The 25,095-nt window shown below is 32.3% G+C and overlaps 1 protein-coding gene across 1 annotated transcript in view; it reads right to left on the bottom strand.

Annotated features, from left to right (window-relative positions):
* Positions 1-25,095, bottom strand: part of LOC149420842 (uncharacterized) — a 65,994-nt gene that overhangs the window by 2,288 nt on the left and 38,611 nt on the right. Inside the window, exons 3-6 of the mRNA XM_089635132.1 lie at positions 15,906-15,921; positions 11,969-11,989; positions 5,885-5,985; positions 735-943 (exon numbers count right to left, since the gene is read on the bottom strand). Coding sequence (XP_089491258.1) covers positions 735-943; positions 5,885-5,985; positions 11,969-11,989; positions 15,906-15,921 — 347 coding nt within the window. The remainder of the gene's footprint in view (positions 1-734; positions 944-5,884; positions 5,986-11,968; positions 11,990-15,905; positions 15,922-25,095) is intronic.

The following is a 25,095-nucleotide window of genomic DNA, read 5'->3' as shown; positions in this document are numbered from 1 at the left end:
CATTTATAATGTAATATATTTACGGCGATACATGTTCAAGCATGAAAGATACTTTCAGTATCGTTATGATGAAAGACCACCATTTAGAATAAAAATTTTGCGTGAAATGGCTTTAGACATGTTTGGTGACCAGAACTAAATAGCCAGATGTAGATGTACACCTTCCTTTATCTCATCTCCTTTCCCTATCTACTAGCTCAAGCCTAATATCTTACCCCAACTGCGGATGTCATAGTCTCACTGGTTCAAGGCGGTGGGAGTAGCTTGTGCGGAAATCACATTTAAAAATATTGGAAGTGGTATTGTCTGTTTAGTGACAATAGCCATTGCAATTTAAAGTCACATTTCATGTATGCATCGCGCACAGAAAAACTTAACTGATATGAAATACCGTTAATTTATTTTAAAAAAACTGTTCTAATTATTCGTTTTCGTGTTAAAAATGGGACTGCGGGCCTATAACAAATGAATTGAAAAGGTTCCTAATAAAGTACCAGTCACAGTCAAAAATGGACGGCGGAACTAGTGTTCATACATATAGATACTGATATTGATACTGACATTCTTTTATCGTAGCATTCCTTCGTGATAATAATGGAAAATAACTCGATATATTCTGAATGACTAATATTTTATGTCACTTTTTTTCACAAGATCATTATACTCCATGTGGTATTTTACCAGGGCGATAGTAACAGTATCCACGACTCAATAAGCATTGATTATTGACTAACCCTGAACGCGTTCCTGAACTTGTTGGACATTATGTTGTAAAGCAGCGGGTTGACGCACGTGGACAGGTAGTATAACACGCCGGACAGGTAAGTGAGAATGTTGTACACGAATATGATGTCCGGAGTCACGATGGCGTGGCCGTGAATAGCAAGCAGCCTCTGCGCGTGGAAAGGCGCCCAGCAGATGAAGAAGGCCACCACCACGGCAACTGGAAATTATAAAGGATACTTCAGTTACTTGTTATTTTCTTCTTCGTTTAGTGGAGGAAAATGGCGGTCAAAGTAGGGTGGCGAGATTATTACGGCGAAACTATCAATGAAATCACTATTTCCGATTGATCTTTACTCAGAATCGTTTACATTAAAAGTATGGAAAAAATTTGCTTTGGATAAATACATTGTTTGTTTCTATTTGTTTAAGAGAAAAAAAAGAGAAAAGACATTACAATTCTTACTCAGAGCCTACTCATTATACAAAAAATGTAAATGTTTGAAATGTCAAAATACTCGTATTACCACATAACACGAACGAACCACTCGTCCTTTTGCTTCCGATTCAGAAATGAGAGCAACAAACTGACGAACATCTCGCTAATATTGGATAAACAATATATTTAAATCCGTCAAAACTACACGAGAACGGCGTGGTTTGAGATCAAAATTTCAAACAATCATTAGTGTTCCACTCAGCCAGCATTAACCTTTCAACAGTTTAATCCATAGATTTTCAGAGTTTTTCATTGGTGGATATAGTTAGGCAACAATATGACGTCACAATCTTTCGGTTCCAGTTTTCTATCGGAGTTACACCCCCCTGACTCGGCGGGTTATTGGTTCAGTAAAAAATATTTTTTCAAATGTGATAGATCGTCAAAACATCGTGTTTATTAATTAAATATATGTAAGTACCCACTTACAAAATATTATGGTTTATAAGAAATTTCGGTTACGACTTATTTGAAAGAGAAAATCAGAAAAACTCTTTTTTGAGTGTTCACAGAACTACATGACGCATGAAAGATAAATCTCATCCAGACAATAAAGTTACAATGTAATGCAGTCAATAGCACCATTGCTGTTTTGTTCACATATCGACGGAAATAAGAAAGTCTAATTTATTGTTACCCGAAGTTACTTTAATCGCCTTTAGGTGAAGTTTCAACTAAGATTTATTCTTAGTCATTCCAGAATCCCATAAACCTCGTCGGCTCTTGGTGTAATCACAATAAAACAGAGCCTTTACCTTTACTATGAGAAATGTTCCCTTTCGAGAAAAATATAGGTTCACTCTTGTTTTACACAAGACTGCTCCCTTTGAAACTTTGATAATCTCCGTGATATAATTGTAACGATCCTCCACTACACATAGAGGGGTGGCGGATTCAAATCAAAGATTTTGTTCGATTCATTTACGTTTTTTCACAAATAAATCGTTTTAAGTATAAACTATAAGTTCGCCCAGCATTCAGAACCGAAACGATGCTCACGGCTTTAGTCGTGTTTGGTGACCAGATCTGAATATCAAGGTTCTTTTACAACTTTCTCTTCCCCTTCTCCTTTCCCTCCCCACCACCATCAGCCTCAAAGCATACCTATCCCGATTGGGGACGTCGTATTCCCACTATCTAAAGACGGTTGGGAGCAGTTGTGTGGTATTCACAAAAAAAAATGTTTTGAATGATTTACAAAACGTTTCTTCTATTCCTCTTTTCACGAAGTAAAATCTCATAAGAGCTGTTTATTATTTACCCAATTCTCATTTAGAACTTCTCAACTTGAAATAAACATTAGGTACTTATTATACTCCTCATTTATCTTAAGTCAGTTACTACAATATAGTGAGATATACGTAGTAATATTTATATATTTCTTTTTACACGTGAATTAATACTATTTTTTCTTTCCAATATTGTATTACTTAAACAGGACCTCAATTTTCTTTGTTATTTACTCATGTTTCTTATACTATATGTATCACGTGTAAAAGCCGAAAGGCGTTAATTTTTTAAAAATAAATAATTTCAATGTCAAAACTTTATTATTTTTCACGAATAAAGTTGTTTCTGGTATTTAAAACATTATCATTACGTTAAATAGGACTTCCACCACGTACAAGAATTTTCAAATTATCAACCGCGTGGTTTTTATTGTTAGTATGTAATTAATATTCCTTAACTTATACGCTTTTTTGTACAAATGACGAATGTATAATTTATAAAATTGATACAAGATTATGCTAGCATTAGTTATGTAAGAGGTAAGTTATCATAACCTTCTTGTAACTATAATATCGGGTGCCGTTGAACACATCTACTATTTTTGCGAAAGTATTGCCAGTTGGTTTAATCAAAATGACTCAGTCCTGATATGATTAAGTAAATTAATTTGATAAAAAATTATTGAAGAAGAAGATAATGCCAACAAATCATAACAAAATATGAGATAGAACAAGACACAGAAAAATAAAAAGATAACGGCCTCAACTGGGAAACGAACCCAGGATTTCTGTTCCGATTTAAATTCCTAGTTGAGTTCGTTATCTTATTATTTTTCTGTGTCTTGTTCTGTTTCTTGTGTCTTTTAGATTTGTTAGTATTATTTTCTTCTTCATTGATATATTTCATTGATGGTCATGATCATAATTTCAACCTTCAAAAGTTATCAAAGAAAATTTGTTTCATTAAAAAAAAATTAAAACATTCATTATCATTGCTCCAATTTTTATTAAAAAGGCAAAGAGTTTTAATACAATAAATTTTTACAAATTAACGTTTTTAATACAATGTAGACCGTCTACCAATTTTTTTGTTCCTTATGAAATGAGGTGAAACAGAAAATTATCATGCAATACATTCACTTACAACATGATTCGATTAACATCCTGATACCTCTCTTGAAACATAAAAAAACGAACGAGGTAATTATGTAAAAGTTCAAAAAAACCTTTTAAGGTGTAAAAATAAATCTTACTCTTGGGCCGTTTCATCTAAGACGTGTGCAAAGTCGAAAATATTAACCTCTGAAAGTTAAGTAAGATAAATCAGTGAACTAAAAGCTCAGAATCTTGTGAGCAGGTATCCTTTCCAGGATAACTTGTTTAGTCATGTATCCGAGTGCTTTCACCGAAATCCTTTAAAAGGTTTATTTATGGCTAGGTAAATTATCCACCCATGTTTTAGTTACGAAGAAGTCGAAAATTTTGTTTATGAATAAAAATAGCATCACTATTTTTTTTTATTTTTTTTATATTTCATTCTTATTGTTTTGCTTATACTTTATACTAAGGTTTCGACAGGGCAGTATAACTATTGTGAAGTAATATTTATGTATTTGCATCATTAACGCCTTCCAGTTTTTAGAGTATAACTTATATTTACGGCACATTTTAAGAATACAATTTATCTCAAGCCATTTTGGTTGTGTGGTATATTATTGTATCAAAAATTTGTATCAGAAATATATGTTTTTTTACACAGGAATTTTTTCTGTTAAATTTATTTTATATTTTTGTGATATTAGCAAAATTTCTGTTATGCTGTACACATATGTTCACAATTTTAAAGTTTATGTGTGGTAGTATTAAAAACTTAAGATGACACTCCCTCCCTAAACACGACGTATTCTCAATTAAGTATTAATTAAAAGCTTTTTTTAATGTAAACCGTCATTGGATGGTTGGTATATGTACTTTGTTATTACCTTGTAATTTTCTTAATATTAACCCTCTGTCTGCTGTATACTTACTGATGTTCTTACTTACCTCTATCAATATTTATTATTTGTTATCACTCTGTATATATATATATAAGACACACACTGTAAATAGAGAAATGATAATTGCGTAAGTAATAAAGATCGATTATGAACGTGTTAAGCAACAAAGGATAGTAAATATGTAGAAGAATAACATGTGTAAATAACGAAGCAAATAATAATCTTATGTTAGTTACGCAATGGAATGATAAGAAAATAAGGGGATAATTTGTCTAATCTAACATTTATAATAATGTTTATGTTAATACTAAGTATTACGTATTACGTAAGTATTAAGTATTATGGCGAGTCTTTTCCTAGTGTATCCACTTAAGCTATTATTAGCATACTATGGCACTTTTGGATAAACGTTTTGAGCGATCGCTTGTCATAAATGTGTCAAATTTATGGAATCTAAAAATATGGAATAAATGGTGAAATCTAAGCGGATTCATTGGCTTTAAACAGCAGTAAGCAGTTTACGAAGAATGATATTAATCAAATAATGTATACATTATATACAACAAATCGCTCGACTGGATTTACAATAATATGATTTGTATTTATTCCTGTATGCAAATAGATAATGAATATGCAAAACTTCAAATTTTGTCATCGCGTTTTCATATGTTTTGACTTGCGGTATTGTAATTTTGTGTGTGTGATGTGAGCAAGACATAATATATATTAATGAGCGAAACAAAGGGCTGGTTAAGGCTTGGGATATCAGAGGGCTTTACAGGTTTCGTAATACCTGGTGTAGGGATGAAGTTAAATTAAACTATATATAAATCATAGGTTAATGTTGACAGTACGAAGACTAATTAGAATGTTGTTGTTTATTTTATTTTAAGTTTATTTAGTTAAACTTAAAAATTTAATTAACTTATCTCATTCGTCTCATTCATCGAAATTTCTCTCAGTATCGCCCAGATGTAAGACCACCATTCAATATTAAAGCGTTTCTTGGCATGGCTTTGGTCGTGTTTGATGATCAGATCTGAATAGCCAGGTTCTTCCCCACCTTCCCCATCCCTATGTACTTCTCATCTCTACTATCTTCAATCTCATAACATATCCCAGTTGGGGATGCCGTAGTCTCACTGGCTTCAGACGATTTGGAGCAATAAGGACTATTTTGCGGTTTAGCATAAAATTAAAAAAAAATGCTGAATGAATATGCTAACCTTAAATATTATTATTATTGAGGTATGTTATTACATCCTTCTTGTAACTATATTCCGTGCAGTTCGGCATATATACAATTATCCTAGTGATCAAAGTAATAGAGCTATAGAAAATGAATACATTTAAAGATAATGATGAAGAATGTTAGGCTACATTAGGATTAGTTTCACAAAGTTCTAAAGTATAAATGAAGATTATAATCAACCCACCCAGCATATTGACGACGTGTTTGGTGGCCTTTGTGTGCATGTTTCTGGGGTAGTTGCGGCGGCCGTCCTCAGGCTGCCCGGGCCCCGGGGCTTTGGGTGTTCTCCCGACCTCCGTGCCCTCGTGAGGCATCACCATGGTCTGCACGGCGGAGTGGCCCCCGGAGCAAGTTGATACGCGGTGCTGGAATGGGAAAATAAGATTAATTATGTCGACATGTGTCAGTCTCATTTAATAATAAACAGTAGTATTTTTGTTGCCAGAAAAAGTATTAATTTTAAATTTTGCGAAAATTAAAAAAAAATTATCACATTCAAATTTTGATAATATTATATAGGGAGTATATATACGATTAATGTATGGAACATAAATCTATTTTGCGGGACGCACTGTTTAGTAGGGCTAGACTTATGAATCAATCGGTACGCCGACATTGATGACTCACATTTTATATCGCAAGGTTAGTGATCATTCCAGAATGAATACGACAACACCTTAAAAAAATAATTAAGTATTCATATTTCATATTTTCCCGCCATTTCTTACCGTAGGGTAATCATAACATAATATTTAACAGCCTGGTATTTTATAAGCACAATGTTCTTCGACGATGTCACGAATTCTAGCATTAAAAATTATTTTTCATTTTAAAATGTATGTTCAAGTGTTGGTTCATTTACATTGACCAAAATTATCTACTTACCTACTATCCGAAGCCCTTGATCTATTTTTAAAACTCTCCCAAAATTAATAGCATTCAGCTCAAAAGTAAGTATTTACGACTTTATGGTCCACCGGGGGTGTAATAATTGCAAGATTGCTTTTGACCAAGGCAAAGCTAATATTCACTCATAATTAAAATACAAATAAAAATGGCAAAATTCAATTGTTTTTTCTTGGATATAATTCAAATATGTTTCTATTGGTATGTCATGTACTTTTTAAATGTTAATTTTATTTTTTAATTTAGTTTTACACGGCAGGCAAACCGTGGAAGAAAATGGTCTTACTAAAGTAAACTTTCTTAATATTTATCACATTATTTTTTATGTTTTAGAAAGAGAAGAGAGAGCCCAAGTATCAGGAGGACTGTTGGCTAGGGTGATAGGTAGTTGAACACCTACAGATTAGGGTAAACTAGTCCCCTAATCTAGGTCTATGGTTTTGGGAGATCACAAAGGAGTATAGTAGAGCTAATATGTATAAAAGTACCTACAGAGTAAGGTAAATTAGGACCCTTAGTTTGAGCTCAATGATTTTGGAGATCAGGTTACATTTCAGCTACGGCTGATAGTTAGTACCCATTTATATTTTATTAAAATAAATTGACGTTAGGTTTAAAGATAAGTTAGGTTAGATTTGGCTTGGTTAGATTAGTTTAGGTCAGGTTATTTTAGGTTAGGTTAGATTTGGTTTGGTCAGATAAATTTAGGTTAGATTAGTTGAAGTTAGTTAGGTAAGTTAAGTTTTTAACTTAAATACAATTTTATAGGGTAATTTAATTATGAAATGAAAACCAAAATGCTTAAGAACAATCAAAACAATGTGGACCAAACGAATGGCAGAAGAATTAATTTAGGTAAATATTTGGTTGGAATTTAAATAAATGCTTAAGTATTTTTTTGTAATTGGAGCATATGAATTTCAACATCCAAGAGCCAGTGAAATTATTAGTATATATTGTTATGGGGCTGAAGGCTAAGGAGGGGATGCTGTTATGAAAATTGCTGTTAGGAAAAGTACCTGGTTATTTAGAATTGGTTCTTAATTATTAATAATGTCATAATAAATATGATAATAGTCTTTCACCAGGACGATACTGAGAGTATCTTACACTCTGGGAGATTTGTTCTTCGTTAAAATATATAGAGTGTAAATATATTCACCCAAATTTTAAAATCGTCATAAGTAACAATGTTTTAATCTTAAGAGCAAAGTATTTATTATTTTGTCATATTCCTGTTTATTAATGATTTATTTTTTAATTTTGAAAAGATGATACAGTAGTAAATACGGGTGTAATATGTGAGTAGGACACGAGGTGTTTAAAATTCGGTCTGAAATTTGTGATATGCATCCGATAGAAAATGTGAAGGTACAAAATAGATATTTACTATGCAAAGAGGACATCCGTAAATCTCGTATAATTTTTCAATTCTTCATCAGGGCTTTGCTAAATGTACTGACAATATCTCCTAATTATTCCACGCACACTCATTAATGCCGGCAATCAAGGCATCTATTTTGTAATTTACATAATAATATGTGGATGTATTCCGCCTTAATTATGTTCAAGTATGATTTACCCTTCGTCGTAATAATGAAACTTACTGTATAACTTCGTCAGAAACTCTATTTGCAGGAGACAAGAACGACAAAAGGACGTAATAAGACAATAACGATGACCTTCATCTATACGGAGCAAGGAAATTTCCGATTTTGCGTAAGTGATACAATTTCGTTATGAAATGTGATCTGCTCCTGTTTCAATAAAGCAATAGAGGCACAACTCAAATTTTGTCTAGTTTGGCCTAGAAATCATATAACGTACACAAAAAAATACAGTCATTTATAAAGTATGACAGAACCATAAGTACGCCATAAACACGTGATTTATTTAATCTTGAAATTCCCTAAACAATAAACATAAAGGTCAGTTTCTTAATTGACTAAAGCCATGCTAATTTTTTTGTTCAGAAAATTTGGAATGCCGTTTCAAGGAATCTGGGATTTTTTAGAGTGTCCTTATATAAATAGGACTCTGAAAAGTACACAGACTAAAAAGAATTAATTTAATTCAATTAGTGATTTGAATTTGAAAATTGTAAGCTAGTAGACAACAAAAAACATACCCGATGTTTTAGAAGTACGGAAGAATAGTTTTTACACGTTTAAGCTATCACACCCTTAAATAAAATAAACCTGCCTGAGAGTAGCATTCTTGTATTGCTTATAATACATCCTAATCTCACGAAATCTGTCTTATACCGAAGGACGAATCACATATAGGAAGATGAATTCTGATTAAAACTTTGTAGGTACTTTAATACCACCCAGCATAAAATTCGCTTTTCTTTTCCTAAGCACGCTCATCAAAGAACAAAAATACATGTTATTAAAATAAATACCGGAAAGTCCAATTATGTCCTGGGCGAACCATATCTGAATTTTAACAATAAAATTGTTAATCTCATGTGACCTTCCAGGTAAGTATGGTACTGTATATTATCTGCTTGTAAATAATATAAATAAGTAAGAATAATAACATATATGTACACTCTAGCATCAAGTTCGTCAGTCAAATTCATTCCACATATAGCTTTATATTAGTGATCGGCAAACCGGTGGATGCAATCTGTTGATAGCCATAAATTGATAATATTTTGAATTGTCTATGGTGAGATCATTGTAGAATGTATTATATATTTGTACAGCGCCCTTTAGGTGATTTTGAACAAAAACGGCGATACAAACAAAAATTTATTAATCGTAAACATAGTCACATTCCTATTTTTTAAATGCGTTTGTTACTTGTTTGTTATCTCAATAACCTAGTTCCGTTTTGTTCAACTACAAAAGGTATAGAAAATAGCGTTCTCAGTTCTAACAGTTCATGATATATCTATATGTAAATTTAAGTCGAATTTAATCCAGAAATAAACTTCCCCTAAAACGAAATACCCAATACCGAGAGGCGCTGCCTGCGATCGTATTCGCTGTTATTGATGTTTCCACCCCGGAGAATAATAATACTGCCTGTAAAGCTTGCAAAGGCTGCGAGGGGCTCGCAGCTTGCGTGGACATGGATAGAACAGAAGGATATAATGTAGTGAGGAATTGACCGGTGCTTGTTGGGTAGTGAGAATCGATTACATTGCCATGTTTCTACGGTCTTACAAACGGAAAAACTAATAAGTGCAGTCCTATTGTCTTGACTAAATATAACACATTAGAATGAAAATATTTTATTTTTTCGTAGGAAGCAATCACTTTGTGGTTAGACATTATATATTAAATCAAATAAAACACTTTGTTTATTAACCAGAAGTCGTGGTTAATAAACAAAGTGTTTTATTTGATTTAATAGAAAATATTTTACCCTCAATTAAATAATGTAAGATCCAGATACTCTTAGGATGGGTTGTTTCACAGATATTCAACAATTCAAATCAAATTTAATTTTCAAGTTCTGTAAAAGTCCTATTCAATTTCTGTTATCATTTTGGTTCTGTGATTCAACTGTCCTATAATGATATAATAACGAAGCTTGATTAGGGCTTTCCAGAATTTGAAAAGCAACCTTGAAATTTGATGAAACGTTCAAATTTTGTGAAACAACCCGTCCTTAAAGGTAATGTTATTGTTAACAACAGTATTGCTTCGCCTGTAGATTTTTGGTTATTGTTACGAAGTACTTACTAAATTTAATTTATTTCTTTCTAAATATGACCGTAAAAACTATTTTTTAATTGTGTTTGTAAAACGAATTTACAATTTCAATGATGTTTTACGTGATTAGTGATTTAACTCTGTATAAGTAATGTTTTTACTTACAGACAACTTTACTACCTTCATGAGTTTGTAAACATTGCTTTTGAACTTTGAATTTATGTTTCAAAATGCTGAGTCGTATCTCAAGGACAGGAAAGCATGACATAGGTTGAGAAAGAAGTAGAAATACTTAATTAGGAATGTGATTCTCGATGCTAAAGTACTCGGTTACATGTCGAAATTACCAAACGTGAAATTAAACAATATTAAAACGCCAGAATAACCCACAGACGAAATCACACAAGGACCAAATTAAGCATTGATTAAATTACACATCAAGTGTTATTTTGTCCTTGTAATTCCGTCCATGTACATTTCTGGTATGTGAAATTCATGCATATGTAATTTTTTCCTTACTAAAACTGTTATTTCCTCCAAGATTAAGACCAAATAAACCAAAATAATAATGAATGAGGATTAATATGCCCCAAAAATTTAAATATTAAAACTGTTTTGTTAATCTCCAGAAACAAGACCTTCGGCAATTGTATTCAAGCATCGTAGAATGAATTACAATTGCTTACCGTTTTTTTACAAAGTTGTTTTTTTTATTTTATTATTATTACGGCCGTACTTTCATAAAAAAACTTTTAATTTGCATCACTTGCCTACTTGCCATGGCTTTAACTAGCCAGAACTTAATTACTTCATGTTTTCTTACAGAATCATAATGACCCACGACTTTTAGAACCTTCCTGAAAACAGAAAATATAATTTGGGAAGTCTTCACGTCTTGCACCTCCCACCAACTTCAAAGAACTAAAATTAGCATCTTAACCTTTAAAGTGTTTACTAAGAAATTACAGCGCGACTTTGAACATTATTATACAATATTTATTTTTCATGAACCCTTAACGACCGTATTTTTTTTTCTTCAACGTACTTTCAAATCACAGGTTTGAAACACACGAGATGGTCCAGTAAAAACAAAGACAAAAAACTTATAACTGCAACGAGCTTTTGAAAATAATTACTTAATAGTGTCTCCAGTCTAATGAGATCTTTAACTACAATTTAAAGGTTTATATAAAAAATGGGAAAATTTGGCTAGAGGAAAAAAAGACACATTTACTCAGACTGAATGTTAAAAATGTCGGTAAAAGTCTGTTCGTAAATTTAATATTGTTAGAAGTTACTAAATAAGCTATTACATAAGAATTATTTAACAATTTATTTAATGAAGGACCATCAGAAAACCTTTAAAAGTCTATTGCACATGTGAACCAACGTATTCTTGAATGTTTGAAAAAGACATTGCGTGGGAGAGTGGCAAGTTCGTTGGTTCTGGACTGAGAGGCCGCAGTGTATCGCAAACAAACCTCCCTCTTCCAAATCAATTAATTCTTACAATTTTTTCTAGTAGGAGTGTAACGGTTTGTTGCGACTTAACAACTATGTTGATAAAGGCTTAACACAAACGGAAAACGGGTGATCGACAGACATTTTATTTTCAAAGATAAAAATTATTTTAAATTACATTTACTCAAATTATGCCTGATCTATAAAAAAATCACTATCCCTCTACTTAAGGTTACGCGTTCTCCCCTCCTCCATTCCTCCATTAAACTCTAATTTCATCATTGAACTAAGTCCAAAATCCAACGCCCACTGTTGAACTCGATCGCTTTGTAGGCGATTTTGGTAAATTCAGCCGCCGCGGAAATTAATTCTGGAGTTCGATGAATTTGGTACAACTCCTTATAAACGTAGCAATAGTGCTTCACACCGAATCTTGTATATTGACCTCCTAGCGATGTTGTGTGAACGCTTGAGTGGTTTCACGTCGAAAAATAAATGCTGGGGTCTCACCTCGTAAGTTTGATATCATTGGATATGTTGGTAATAATATTTTTCGAAAATAAATGTAAATACTATAAAGCATACGTGGTTAATGGAAAATTCTTTTTCCAGAAATCATCACAAAGTAACCACTCGCTCCAATCAATCAACGGCTTCAGTTTAACGATTGAAAATTTCATAGTTCAATGGATTTTACAGGGGCTTAAAACTCTATTTATTGAAAAGAAAAGTCTGGCTTGCTCCGCTTTAGATTTTCTTGCAGTTAAGATACCATCGCACGAGTCTTTTTTTCGTTTTATGGTTTCTTGTCACGGAAGCTATAACTGGAAAAAATATTATTATTTCCTGAAGAGCATTTCAAAATTTTGTTAAATTATTAAAAATGCGAACGAAATCTAGAATTTCGCGTGAATTGAAAAGTTTATTTTAAACGAATTAAATGAAACAAACTGTTAATCATGTTATAGTAAGAAAAGCATATATAAAACTTTGATTCATTAAAAGCAAAGAAATTTACAATAAAAAAATTAAAAAATTATGGTGTTGTGTATTTCAAAACATGCATTACTAATCATTACCATTAGTTTAAAATCTATGTTCTGAAACAGAAAAAACTCTAGAATGGTGAGCTGATTTGTACAGTTTTTTCTAAGTGAAATGTATAGGCTAATTCAAAAATTTTAATCTACCAATTTTAACATTTCCATCATGAGTTATAAAATAAGGCAAGACGTTGCAGTCTTCTATCTTTTTCGAATTTTTTTTCGAAGCGGGTTTATATTCTACATGTCCAAAGCCAGGTTTTTCAACTAGTTTTACTCTGAATATATATGGCTGTTTTTACCAGACGTTGACCGGTTGATCAGTCTGAAAATACCCATCATAAGGTAAAACCAATCCGGTCATTTATATAAAAAACTGAAGTTGGTTGTAAAGGCGTTTTAATCCACACAAAAAATCCAGACTTTAAAATTAAAAATAATTATAATTATTGTAAATGAATAAATAAAAAAAATCTTCTTTATAACCCACGCCAGAAATATTTTCTCTCTGTGACATCTCAATATAATATTTTCCTAGATATTTTGAGTTTCATGACCTTGTCATACTTTATTGTGATGATAATGAACGCTTTAACATAAACTACGCGCGTTTAATTAATCTACGTTCTCAAATAGGGGTTGAAATTTTAATTCCTTAATTAAAACCATGAGTGCCTGATAAGCGAAGACTGATTGCACATTATAAAATATACGAAATTTGCTTCATAAGTCAACTGTCTTGGTTTAATAGTGGAACAACGTTGTTTATATGAACAAAGGGGCGCCCTAAAAAAGAGCCATGGAAATTAAGAATATAATGCTCACTGAACAACATTTATACGGAACAAATAGAATGAGGAAGAAGTGTTCACTGAACTGAGATATGAGCACAGATGTTATAGCTGAGATGCTGGAGGTTTCTTGGCTCCAACATGATTACATACTGTGTACTCTGTTACTGTCGTTATTTCATTTATGTACATTAATCCTATGAAATTTTACGGAGACTGTCAATGCTCGACTTACGAAATGAGCAAAATTTTACACATTTCACAAATATATTAAAAATAATTGATTTACTGATTAACTTGAAAAATATTTTATAGCGAACTTGTTGTTTACAACGAAGTGCATGATTAAACAAGTGAAAAAATCCTTACTAAAAGAAAAGTAATATAGTAAATAGTAACTGATATAAAATAGTTCATGAAAAGATACATGCATGGTTTATACAGCCGAAGAGGATTGTTAGGAAGTGTTATATAAACTTGAAATTTCTGATCGAATTTCGGAATTTTTCCAATTTATTTAAATGTGCTATATATTTCTTCTTTTTGAAGATATCATAAATCCAATATTTTTTAAGCTAGATAAAATTACCTTTTAGGTGTTTGTAGTTGAAATATACTTTGTTTACGAAATTGGAATATTTCAATTTCAAGCATGAAAGAAGTTGAAATAAACACCCTTTCTTACTCCAAACGCCGAAAAATTGTATAAAATACGAAATTTACAAACCAAATTCTTTTTATTCAGGAATCTACAAAAAAATCTGTCACTTCACTCTTAATCTCGTTTATAAAATAAAAATTTCTATAATAATTGCCAGAATATAACAACAAATAAATGACATTTTGATTCGTTGTTTGCAAATATAAAGGTTAATTTCCAGGATTTATACTAACTCACACTTAGTAAAAATATCACTCTCATGGAATTTTTATTAAATTCACGAGCTAACTTTAAAATTAAAATATAAATAAATTTCCGAATCAACCTTACTTTTACGAGACAGGATTAGTCCGCTGTTAAATACATGTTTTAATGTCATTATTCATCGGTTGGGAAGTGATTAAAATTATTACTAAAGCTGATTATGTTTAACGTTCTATTGTCATACTTGGGATTGATAATCTATCATCCAATAGCTAAATAAAGTGCTGTAAAAAGTAATAATAATATTTGGATGATTTGTATAGCGCCGTTTTTGTGCAAAATCACCTCAAGGGCGCTGTACAAATATATAATACATTTCTACAATGATCTATGTTATTACTAACTATATATGGAGATAACATACAGTACCATACTTAACTGGTAGGTCAATTGAGATTAACATTAAATAATTGTTTATAAGCGAAATTTAGAAACAAAATTTAGGACATAATTGGAAAATTGGATATAACTGGACTTTCTCTCAGGAATGGTATATTTAATTTAAGGGTATGACAGCTTAAAAAGGTAAGTTTTTAGTTTAGACCTGAATTTTGTTGGACTTGTTATAGATATTAGTTCCTGAGGGAGTTTATTCCAATCCTTCGGCACAGATACTCCGAAAGCGCGTTCATCAAACTTAGTATTTGGCCTGCGCTTAGGTTCTATCAGTCTGCCTACAGCTGCTGATGTTGCTGATCTAAGAGTTGACTGCCTCAGACCAGTGTTTTCCGGAACGCATAGTTCAGAGATGTAGGGTGCGACCATTTCATTGATGGATTTAAACACCATCCAGCATGATTTGTACTGGATTCTTCAAGGCATTTTCAGTGAAGGTTACAAAGGTGTTCTGAAATGTGCGAATATTTTGAAACCCCGGTTATGAGCCGTGCTGCTGCATTAAACGCTGATTGAAGTTTGTCAATTTGATATTTTGGAAGACTGGCATAAGTGCCGTTGCAGTAATCGAGACGTGAGATTACATAAGAGTTGATAGATAGTTTTGGTGCTTCTGTAGAAAGATTTTTTTGGACAGACTTGAATTGTCTTAGGTGAAAAAACCCGGTGTTACAGTCCTATTCATTTGACTTCTAAACGAAACGTCTGAATCTAAATTGACACCGAGAAGTTTGACTGTTGTTTTTGGGATGATAATTTGTTAATTTTCATCGTATTTTTAAATCTAAATTTCATATTACCATTTTAAATATATGTACACTCAAATTTTTGTGGCTTTGTTTTGTGATTATATTTTAACTTTACAGGTTTTGCATCTCATGTTTATTTTTTTATATCGTTTTTAATTCCGCTCTTCGAAATAAAATATTTTAAGTTTAGTTGGAGGTATCCAATAAATTTTGGCAAATAATTTGGCCATTTTGAAAAAAATATGTACAGTATATGCATAAATTTGAACGATTCATATATTTTTTCTACGGATTGTAGTAATAAACCACAATATTGTTGAATTATACCACTTAAGTGGCTATTTCGAATAATATAGATTCTCATATTATTGGTAAATTTTATTGACACAAATAAAAATCCCGTCAACCAAGTACTAGTATTTCATCTATAATAAAAACCGAGTAAATTGCTTTGTTATATCGAAATTTTTATTGATACGAATAAATATATACCCGAGGGAATCCCAAAATATCATTTCTTATGTTTCCAAAATGTAAAAAAAAACCCTTAAAATTTGTCCCTTACAATGATGTTTACGTAATTAGGTTAATATTCTCAGGGGAAAAATCGTTAGTAGGAATAATACTTTCGGGCTTGACAAACCAATTCCATTAATTGGTAGGTTTTCCAAAACAAAGCCCTAACGACCTTTTTTTTGTAAGGGTCAAATTATAATAAATCTACAGGGTCAATTTGAAAGGATCCTCTTTATTATATTAACTGAATACTGTGCTCCAGTATGGGCTAGAAGCGCCCACACTTCCATGGTAGACGTTCAGCTTAATGCCACAATGCGAACCATCAGCGGGACTTTAAAATCTACTCCTCTCCCTTGGCTCCCCGTACTTGCAAACATAACCCCGCCAAACATCAGGCGAGAAATTGCAACACTGAGGGAATACAAGAAGGCGCTGCAAAAAAGCGCAATACCTCTACACGAAGATGTCGTCTCCCACCCGGCATGCCGCTTGAAGTCCCGAAAGCCCTTCTGGGCGGAAGGAGAGAGGCTCCTCCGACTACCTCTCACCCCAGAAGATAGGTGGAAACTTGAGTGGCAAACGGCCAACGTGGGAAATGCCCATCTCATACAGGACCCCACCGAGAGACAGCCTGGGTTCTCACTGCCTCGCAAAACCTGGTCCGCCATCAATAGGTTAAGGTGCTCCCATAGCCGCTGTGCCCACATGATGCACAGATGGGGCCTTAAAGAGTCGGCGATGTGTGAATGTGGTGCGGTGCAGACTACCGAACATGTGGTCAACGAATGCCCGCTCCATTCATTCCCCGGCGGGATTGATGAGGTCCACATGGCGACGCCTGAGGCCCTAAAATGGCTCGCAGATCTAGATGTCCCCCTCTGACCCCCCACCATACGAAAGAAGAATTATATTAACTCCATACGGAAGGTTTTCATCTGTGAGGATGCTGTGCGTGAGGTCTAAGACTTGATTATCTTTTACTACCATAAATAAAATAACGTTTCTTTGAGGCAAAATTGTCCCTCTCTTCTACTGAGGAAAAGACACATTTTGTTAGAAGCCGCAAGCTATTTGTACCTCATGGGTAGATTCAAAACGAAAACTTTTCTTTACAAAGGTAATTATGAAACAGTATAGTTTCCTTGTGCGTGCCTGTGTGACATTTGAAAATTGAAGCTTTTGATACCTACGTATTGTGTTGTCAAAAACTATGAAATTATGAAAAATAGTATTTTAAGATTCAGACAAGTTCACTTTGTACCCACAGGTAAATCCTTGAATCATTTTTAAATACCATTTCTTGCGTAGTGGTGTAATGAATGGATAAAATAGTTATTTAATTTAACAATATTTTCTATTTTGCTGGAAAACGGAACAACGAAATACAAAATAGTAAAATAGTCTCAATTTAAACTGGTCGCTACGCAACCAGTATCTTTGGACATTTGCAGGGTAGGAGGATTTACCATTTATTTATTTATTTCTATACATACATTACAGTTGCTACCAAATATTTACATTTGTGTATAATACATAAATTTAGAACTGTTGTTAATATGGTGTTTTATGCTGGGTGTGAGGTAGGTTTGAGTAGGTGACACTGTGGTGGGTAATGTTATATATTTCGTGAACACCTCACTGGGAGAACCTGTGCTGAGGTGTTTACGTGGTTATGATTAAATGGTACATGTATTTATGTGTATTGGTTAAATTTTATTATGTAAGTTTAAGTTGGGATTTTTTTTTTTTAAATGGTTATTGTATATTGTTATTTAAAGAAAAAAGGAAAAAAATACATACACCCATGTATACATACATAAATACACATATATGCATGCATACACATATATAAGTAAACACATGCATACATACATACATAAACATTCATCCATGATTATGTTTGGTTTGGTGTTATAATGTTTTGTATAAAATGGATATCTTGTTTTTTGATCCAGGCTGTGATCAGTTAAATTAAAATCAAAGTATCCTCTTTGAATTTAATTGCCTATATCTGCCTACTTATTATACACGAATAAAAATTACTGAAATTGAATTTTGCTCTTTTATTAAGAATCTCTTCAAATTATTTGTTAAAACCAGGATATCGGACCCTTAACGAATGAATTAATATATTTTCTACTAAACTTTTGGTAAAATACAGATGTATTATTAAAATGTCGTAACAAGTGTTAATTATAATTGTATAGTATCAAGGAGATTGCAGGTGCATGAACACGTGTTCCTTTTTATTTGGATTTTTAATAAATTAGCAATTCTCGTTTTTCTTCGCTAAGGTAATACGAGTATATTATTTTTGATTCCATAGAAACTAAATCTTTCAGCTCTTATAGATAATTGAAATTCTGTGATTTTTCACCGGAACCAATTAATTACTAAAAAAATAAAGTGGCGTGCTTTCTGCTTTCCCCTACTTAAATCCACACAACATGAAAATCAAATTATATTTGGCTGTTAACTGAATTTGATAAGATGGTTTGCTCTTGGCTCTGTATCTTTATCTTGATTTATTGCTCTTGCGGAGGATATTACCAAAAGTTATATTTGGTTGGTCGGGGGTGGAAAGCGGTATTAAATCCTACTTAAGCAGAAGTATTATACTAGCAAGAGAAGCGCAATGATGTACTTATTCGCTGAATACACCGCTCGTTTACGAGGCTGAGCTTTGCTATGGCCGGTAGTATAATGTGCTGTATTAAGTTGTAGACAAGGATATAGATAGCTCAATCCATATATATATATTAGGATGTTCCAAAAAAATTAAAGTTGTTATTTTTCAACGCATGTCCTCTAATTTTGTTTCAATAATGAACAGACACTTATAAATAAAATTTTGTTTACTTGGGACCACTGCAACCCGTGCCGACTTGCAATCGAAAAATGTTAATACTTGTACATTATGACGCCCGCGAGCAAACGTGTGCATGAGTAAAGTAACTTGATTTTTTGTTAGTAAACGAATATCACTCATTCACGAAAATTTTTCTATGGAATTGAACTCTGAACATTACAATAAAGTTGTCCTTAAATTATGTTAAAGTGTTGCTAAATTGGTGTTTCAAAATAATCAAGCAATATATCGTTTTAAAAAGAAGTGGTAAATGAATGTATTCAAATAATTGGTTTTTCGTTGTCTTGAGTAAACAAGGTGCAATATATCTTTAAAGTTTACATTAAAAGTTTTGACAGAAGAAAACCACAGAAAAACATTAAAATAGACAGGTGATCTGAGATAAACGGACATAAAACTTGATTTTTGCCGTGAATAGTGAAATAAATAAAGTAACTCAAGATGGATCCTAAAAGTTTTATTGATAAAGCCACAGATGCACTTCTAATTCTACAAAATTGCATTAATGACATTTCGACAAAACTAAACAAAGAACAAATTAATAAATTAACCCCGAAAACAATTACAATTTTGGGGTTAATAAGCGAAATGGCAGCAAAAATGGCCGATATTTCTGGAGAAAATAGAATTCTCAAGGAAATTACGGGTAACAATAAGCAATACCAAAATTTGGGGAAAAAAATTATTATCACTCCGAAAGAAGAGCAGACCACGGAGAAAACCGAAGAGGATATTAAAAAACAAATTGATCCAATTGAAACAGGAGTGATGGGAATAAAAAATGCAAAGGATGGTAAAATAATTGTTACATGTAGAAATAGTCAGCATATTGAAAAACTACAGGAAGACATAAAAATAAAGTTCTGTGAAAAATATACAACGAAGATCCCGGATAAAAGATTCCCATCAATAAAAGTCGTTGGAGTAACACATAAAATGGATGAAAAAGAAATCGTTCAGAACATAAAAATTCAGAACGAGTTTCCAGAAGAACCACAAAAAATGGAAGTAACTGTAATAAAAAACAAGAAATTAAAAACAGGAGAAGAATATATAATATATTTGGAAGTAGATACACAAACACATGGAATAATGTTGCAAATGCAAAAAATAAATATTGGATGGGAAAGAGTCAGAGTATTTGATGCATTTGACATTAAGCGCTGCTATAAATGCTACGGGTTCAACCATAAAGGGAGCGAATGTAAAAAAGACTCCTTTGTATGCCCTAAATGTACAGGTGGTCATAAAAGTGAAGAATGCAAGGCTATTAGAGGAACAGAAAAGTGTAATAATTGTATTAATACTAAAAACAAGTTGAAGATAAACCTAGACTCAAATCATCCAGCGTGGAGCTTCGAATGTCCAGTATACAAAAGGAAATTGGAATTGGAGAAGAAAAAGGTAAATTTTTTATAAAAAGCAACCAACTGCAAGGAATCATTTATTTAAATATTCAAAGTCTGATAGCGAATAATGAAGAAATCCAGATACTGATTGAACGAAATGATCCTGCACTTGTAATGTTAAACGAGACTCACATAACATGCGATATTGAAGACAGCGAAGTTACTTTTCAAGGATATACAACAATACGCTGTGATTCCTACAGTAGACACACAGGGGGAGCAATAATAATTATCAAAAAACAATAATAATTATCAAATTACCATTCTCCAAATGCAAGTACAAAAGACTTTTTATCATTTATAGAGAACTGGTGCACCCAAAACCTAGAAGAGGAAGAAGATAATATCCTAACTGGTGACTTTAATATAAATTTCAAAAATTTGAATGATACATATACTAAAAGACTTAAAAAAATTATCCAAGCATCGGGAATGAAACAACTTGTTAAAAGTGAGACACGAATAACGGATAAATCCAGGACGTTAATTGACCTTGTCATATCCAACAGATTAGATTTGAATGTAAAAGTTCTAGATGAGCCAAAAATAACCGACCATAACCTTATCCACATTACAGATAACACAAAAAGAACTAATACGAAAACCAGCAAAGTAATAAAATACAGAAATTATAAAAAATATAACAGTGAAAGGTTAATTGAACTTCTGGGTGATATGAATGAACTTCATCAAATGGAATTTAATGAAAAGTCTAAATCATTAATAAATAACCTTCAAGAAGTAATCGACCAGTTAATACCAATCCAAATTACTAAAATAAGAGGAACAAATAAATGGTATAACATAGAACTACAATCAATACAATATGAAAGAGATAGACTGTACAAAATTGCAAAAATCTCAAAAAACTCACAAGACTGGAAAGCATTCAAAAATGCAAGAAATAAATACTCAAAACAACTGAAAGTTTGTAAGAACGATTACTTCAAAAATAAAATTATCTGTGAAAAGGGAGACACTAAAAAAATGTGGAAAACCATAAAAGGATTAATGCAAACTGAAGATAAAGGGATGAAACATGACATTGAATTTCCACATCAGATACAGGGTAGCATACAGAACTGCTTCAACAAATATTTTGTAAACAGCATAACGGAATTACATCAGAGTATACCAAAACTGAAGGAAGACAACCGCGTGAGAAATGTTCCCCTAAACCGAGAAAAACTTTTGTTTAAAGAGATTGATGAAACATATCTTTTACAGATTCTAAACAGCACCAAATCAAAAGAGAGTCCAGATGGAATAAGTTTTACAGTTTTAAAGGATGCAATGCCAGTGATAGGACCTCATCTACTGAACATAATAAATGAATCGTTAAGAAGTGGAAAATTTCCAAACACATGGAAAACATCCATTGTGATCCCGATTCCGAAAGTTGTTAATACCAGAAAATGTGAAGAATTTAGACCTATAAATATGTTACCAAAATACGAACAGGTACTAGAAATTGTAATAAAGAAACAACTCGTTGAGTATTTGGAAAAACATCATATATTATGTGACGAACAATCAGGATTCCGTAATAATAACTCTTGTGAAGCTGCAATAAACATTGTGATTGATACATGGAAGAAAGAAACAGATAATAAAAAAATCACCATTGCAACATTCTTAGATTTTAAAAGAGCATTTGAAACGATAGAAAGGAAAAAACTTTTGGAAAAATTAGAAGATATAGGTCTTTCTGAAGTAGCTCTAAATCTTTTCAAAGAATATCTGGATGAAAGAAAACAGGTAACAAAAGTGGAAAGCTCAGAATCAGAACCGATAGAAAACAACCTCGGTGTTCCACAAGGGTCGGTATTAGGTCCAATTCTATTCATTATTTACATTAATGATATAATTAAAACCATAAAACATTGCAAAATTAGATTATTTGCAGACGATACATTAATCTATATTTCATGTGAAGAGTACATAGATGCAATCAATAAATTAAATGAAGACCTACAAAATATAGCGAAATGGCTGAAATTAAACAAATTAAAACTGAATGTCAACAAAACAAAATATATGGAAATAGGCAACAAAACGCATAACACAGAGTTAAAATTGACAATTAATGACGAAAAAATTGAAAAAGTAAATGAAATTAAGTACCTGGGTGTGATACTAGATTCAAAACTAACTTTCGCAGCAAATTTTGAATATGTGCTAAAGAAGGTATCTAAAAAAGTCAATTTTCTTAGAAGATTAAGAAATAAACTAAATGAAAACACTACAGAGCTGATTTATAAAACTATAGTTGCTCCACATTTAGATTATTGCTCTACTATGTTGTATTTGGCCAATGAAGGAAACTTGAACAAGCTAGATGTTATACAGAATAGAGCTATGAGATGTATACTAGGAAAAGGAAAATACGCAAGCATAGATCAAATGAGAGAACAGCTAAATTGGATTTCTATAAAAAAGAGACTATTATTTAATGTGTTAATTTTTGTACATAAAATCATGAACAACCAAATGCCAAAATATTTTAAGGATGAAATTGTTTTTAATAGAGATGTTCATAATTACGAAACCAGAAATGTAAATAGGATTAGATTGCCACATATGAAAAAAACAAAATCACAGAACTGCCTAATGTACAAAGGACTAAAAATGTATGATGAAATGCCTGAAAGTCTGAAGAATGAAGGAAGAATGAATGTATTTAAAAAGAAATGTTATATTTATTGTAAAAATATGTAAAATTACATAATGAAATATGATCTTGTTTATATTAGTTTATATTCAAATGTATAAACTAACTCAATAAATAATAAAAAAAAAAAAAAAAAAAAATTCAAGCAAGATTTCGTTAGATTTACGCACTTCTAAAAAGAGTATATTTTGATAGGAGTAGTAAAACACCAAATATCGGTTTCTAAACTGGCTATCTAATGGAAACATTCTTGAAGTTTTGTTCTACAATATCCGGGAAGTGAATTTAACTGTCAAACAAAGTGCTAATCTTATTTTTCGCGAGTGTGTTATCTTTTGAGAAAATCTTTACCTAATTGTGTGAAAAAACTTGTAAACTTATATATCAAGTTTGGAGGGACTTGCGAAAAAATGGACATAAAATACAACACATATTTGAACAACGTCGTCAAGAGTTTGTTAAAAACTTAGATAATTTATTTGACATTGCACACGACGATGCTCTTGAATTAATAAAAATAAATGAAGATAGACTCTTCTTGCAGCGGCAAAGAGAGCCAGGTCGTCTTGGCTACTTGGGGGGGGGGGGGGGGTTGGTTACCCTTGGGGGGGCTGGCAAAAAACTGACAGATAAAGAGGAGAGAGCGCGCTTTAGAACAATCGAGGAAGAAAAGCGGCGTACTAAATTAGTTTATCTACGCCAACTCCTTCAACATCGTCTTATGAAACGTTATAAAACGACTCATCTTCTGATTCAAACGAAGACACAAATTTAGAAAATTTTCCAAAACCGCTACAGAAAACTTAACCTGAAACCAGTAACATGTCGATGCGAAAAGACTTTATTAATCTAAATTTAGTCGCAGCGCTAGACAGGTGTCAGTTAAGTATGAGAGATTCTGTTTTCATTCTTGAAGCTATTATTGAGGCGTTTGGATATAATATTGATCAGTTTCCAATAAGTAAGTCTTCAATTCAAAGAATTCGAACGGAAAAACGAAAGGCGCGCGCGGAGGCCATAAAAGTTAATTTTCACAACTAGGTACTAGATGTTGTGACTCTTCGCTGGGACGGAAAACTGTTGCCTACTTTAGATCCTCGACAGTCAAAAAAAGAACGTGTTCCCATATTAATATCAAATGTGGACAGCGAAAAACTTATTGCTGTGCCACGATTGGAAAGTTCTTCTTTGATTGGTTGTATGGAATGCGATTGTAGACTGAAATCTGGAAGATAAAGTGTAAATTCTGTGTTGTGATACTACAACTTCAAATACAGGTCGCTTCAATGGTGCTTTTGTGTTTCTTGCACAAAAACTTAATAGAGAAATGTTTATTTTTGCATACCGCCATCATGTGTATGAGTTGGTATTAAAAGCTGTATTTGAAGTAAAAATCAGTCAAGTGACTACAAGCCCTGACATCCCACTCTTCAAAAAGTTTCGAGATAACTGGAAAAATGTTGATCCCGATAAAATTCAGTGTTACAGAGAAAATCTCACATTGTACGTAACTGCTATAAAATAGCATTACTTTGTGCGCAATTTAAAATTACCGGTAAGGATAAGGCGGCACTTTTAGACGTTTGCTTGTTCATAGTAACATCCTATGTTAAGCCATGGCTACAATGTATTATAGCAGTTAAACCACCTTACCCGGACTTGTGCTTTTTGAAAAAAAAAATTTATCAACCCATGACAAACGTTACATCTCATCGAAGGAAGATCTTGATGGCAAATTGTATGGTAAGTTTAAAAAGTAGTTAAATTTATGTTTTGTTTTGAGGTTTTTGATCGTATAATAATTTTGTGATTTTTGTTTCAGAGAAAAATATTTACGACTTCATTTGATCGTCTGAAAATAAATGCCAGTTTTCTTAACGAATGCCCTAATATGTGGTCAAATAATGCTTCTTATCAAGAAGCGAGAAAAAAGGTGTCGTCGCTGAGGGTAGCGAATTTTATTTTTATTATTTAAGTTTTAATCCAGCAGG

The sequence above is a fragment of the Hesperophylax consimilis genome, chromosome 9 (genome assembly GCF_061612785.1).
Source record: "Hesperophylax consimilis isolate HC1 chromosome 9, BYU_Hcon_1.0, whole genome shotgun sequence".
Lineage (NCBI taxonomy): Eukaryota > Metazoa > Arthropoda > Insecta > Trichoptera > Limnephilidae > Hesperophylax > Hesperophylax consimilis.
Note: the sequence above shows the minus strand (reverse complement) of the source record. Positions and strands in the feature narration are given on the sequence as shown.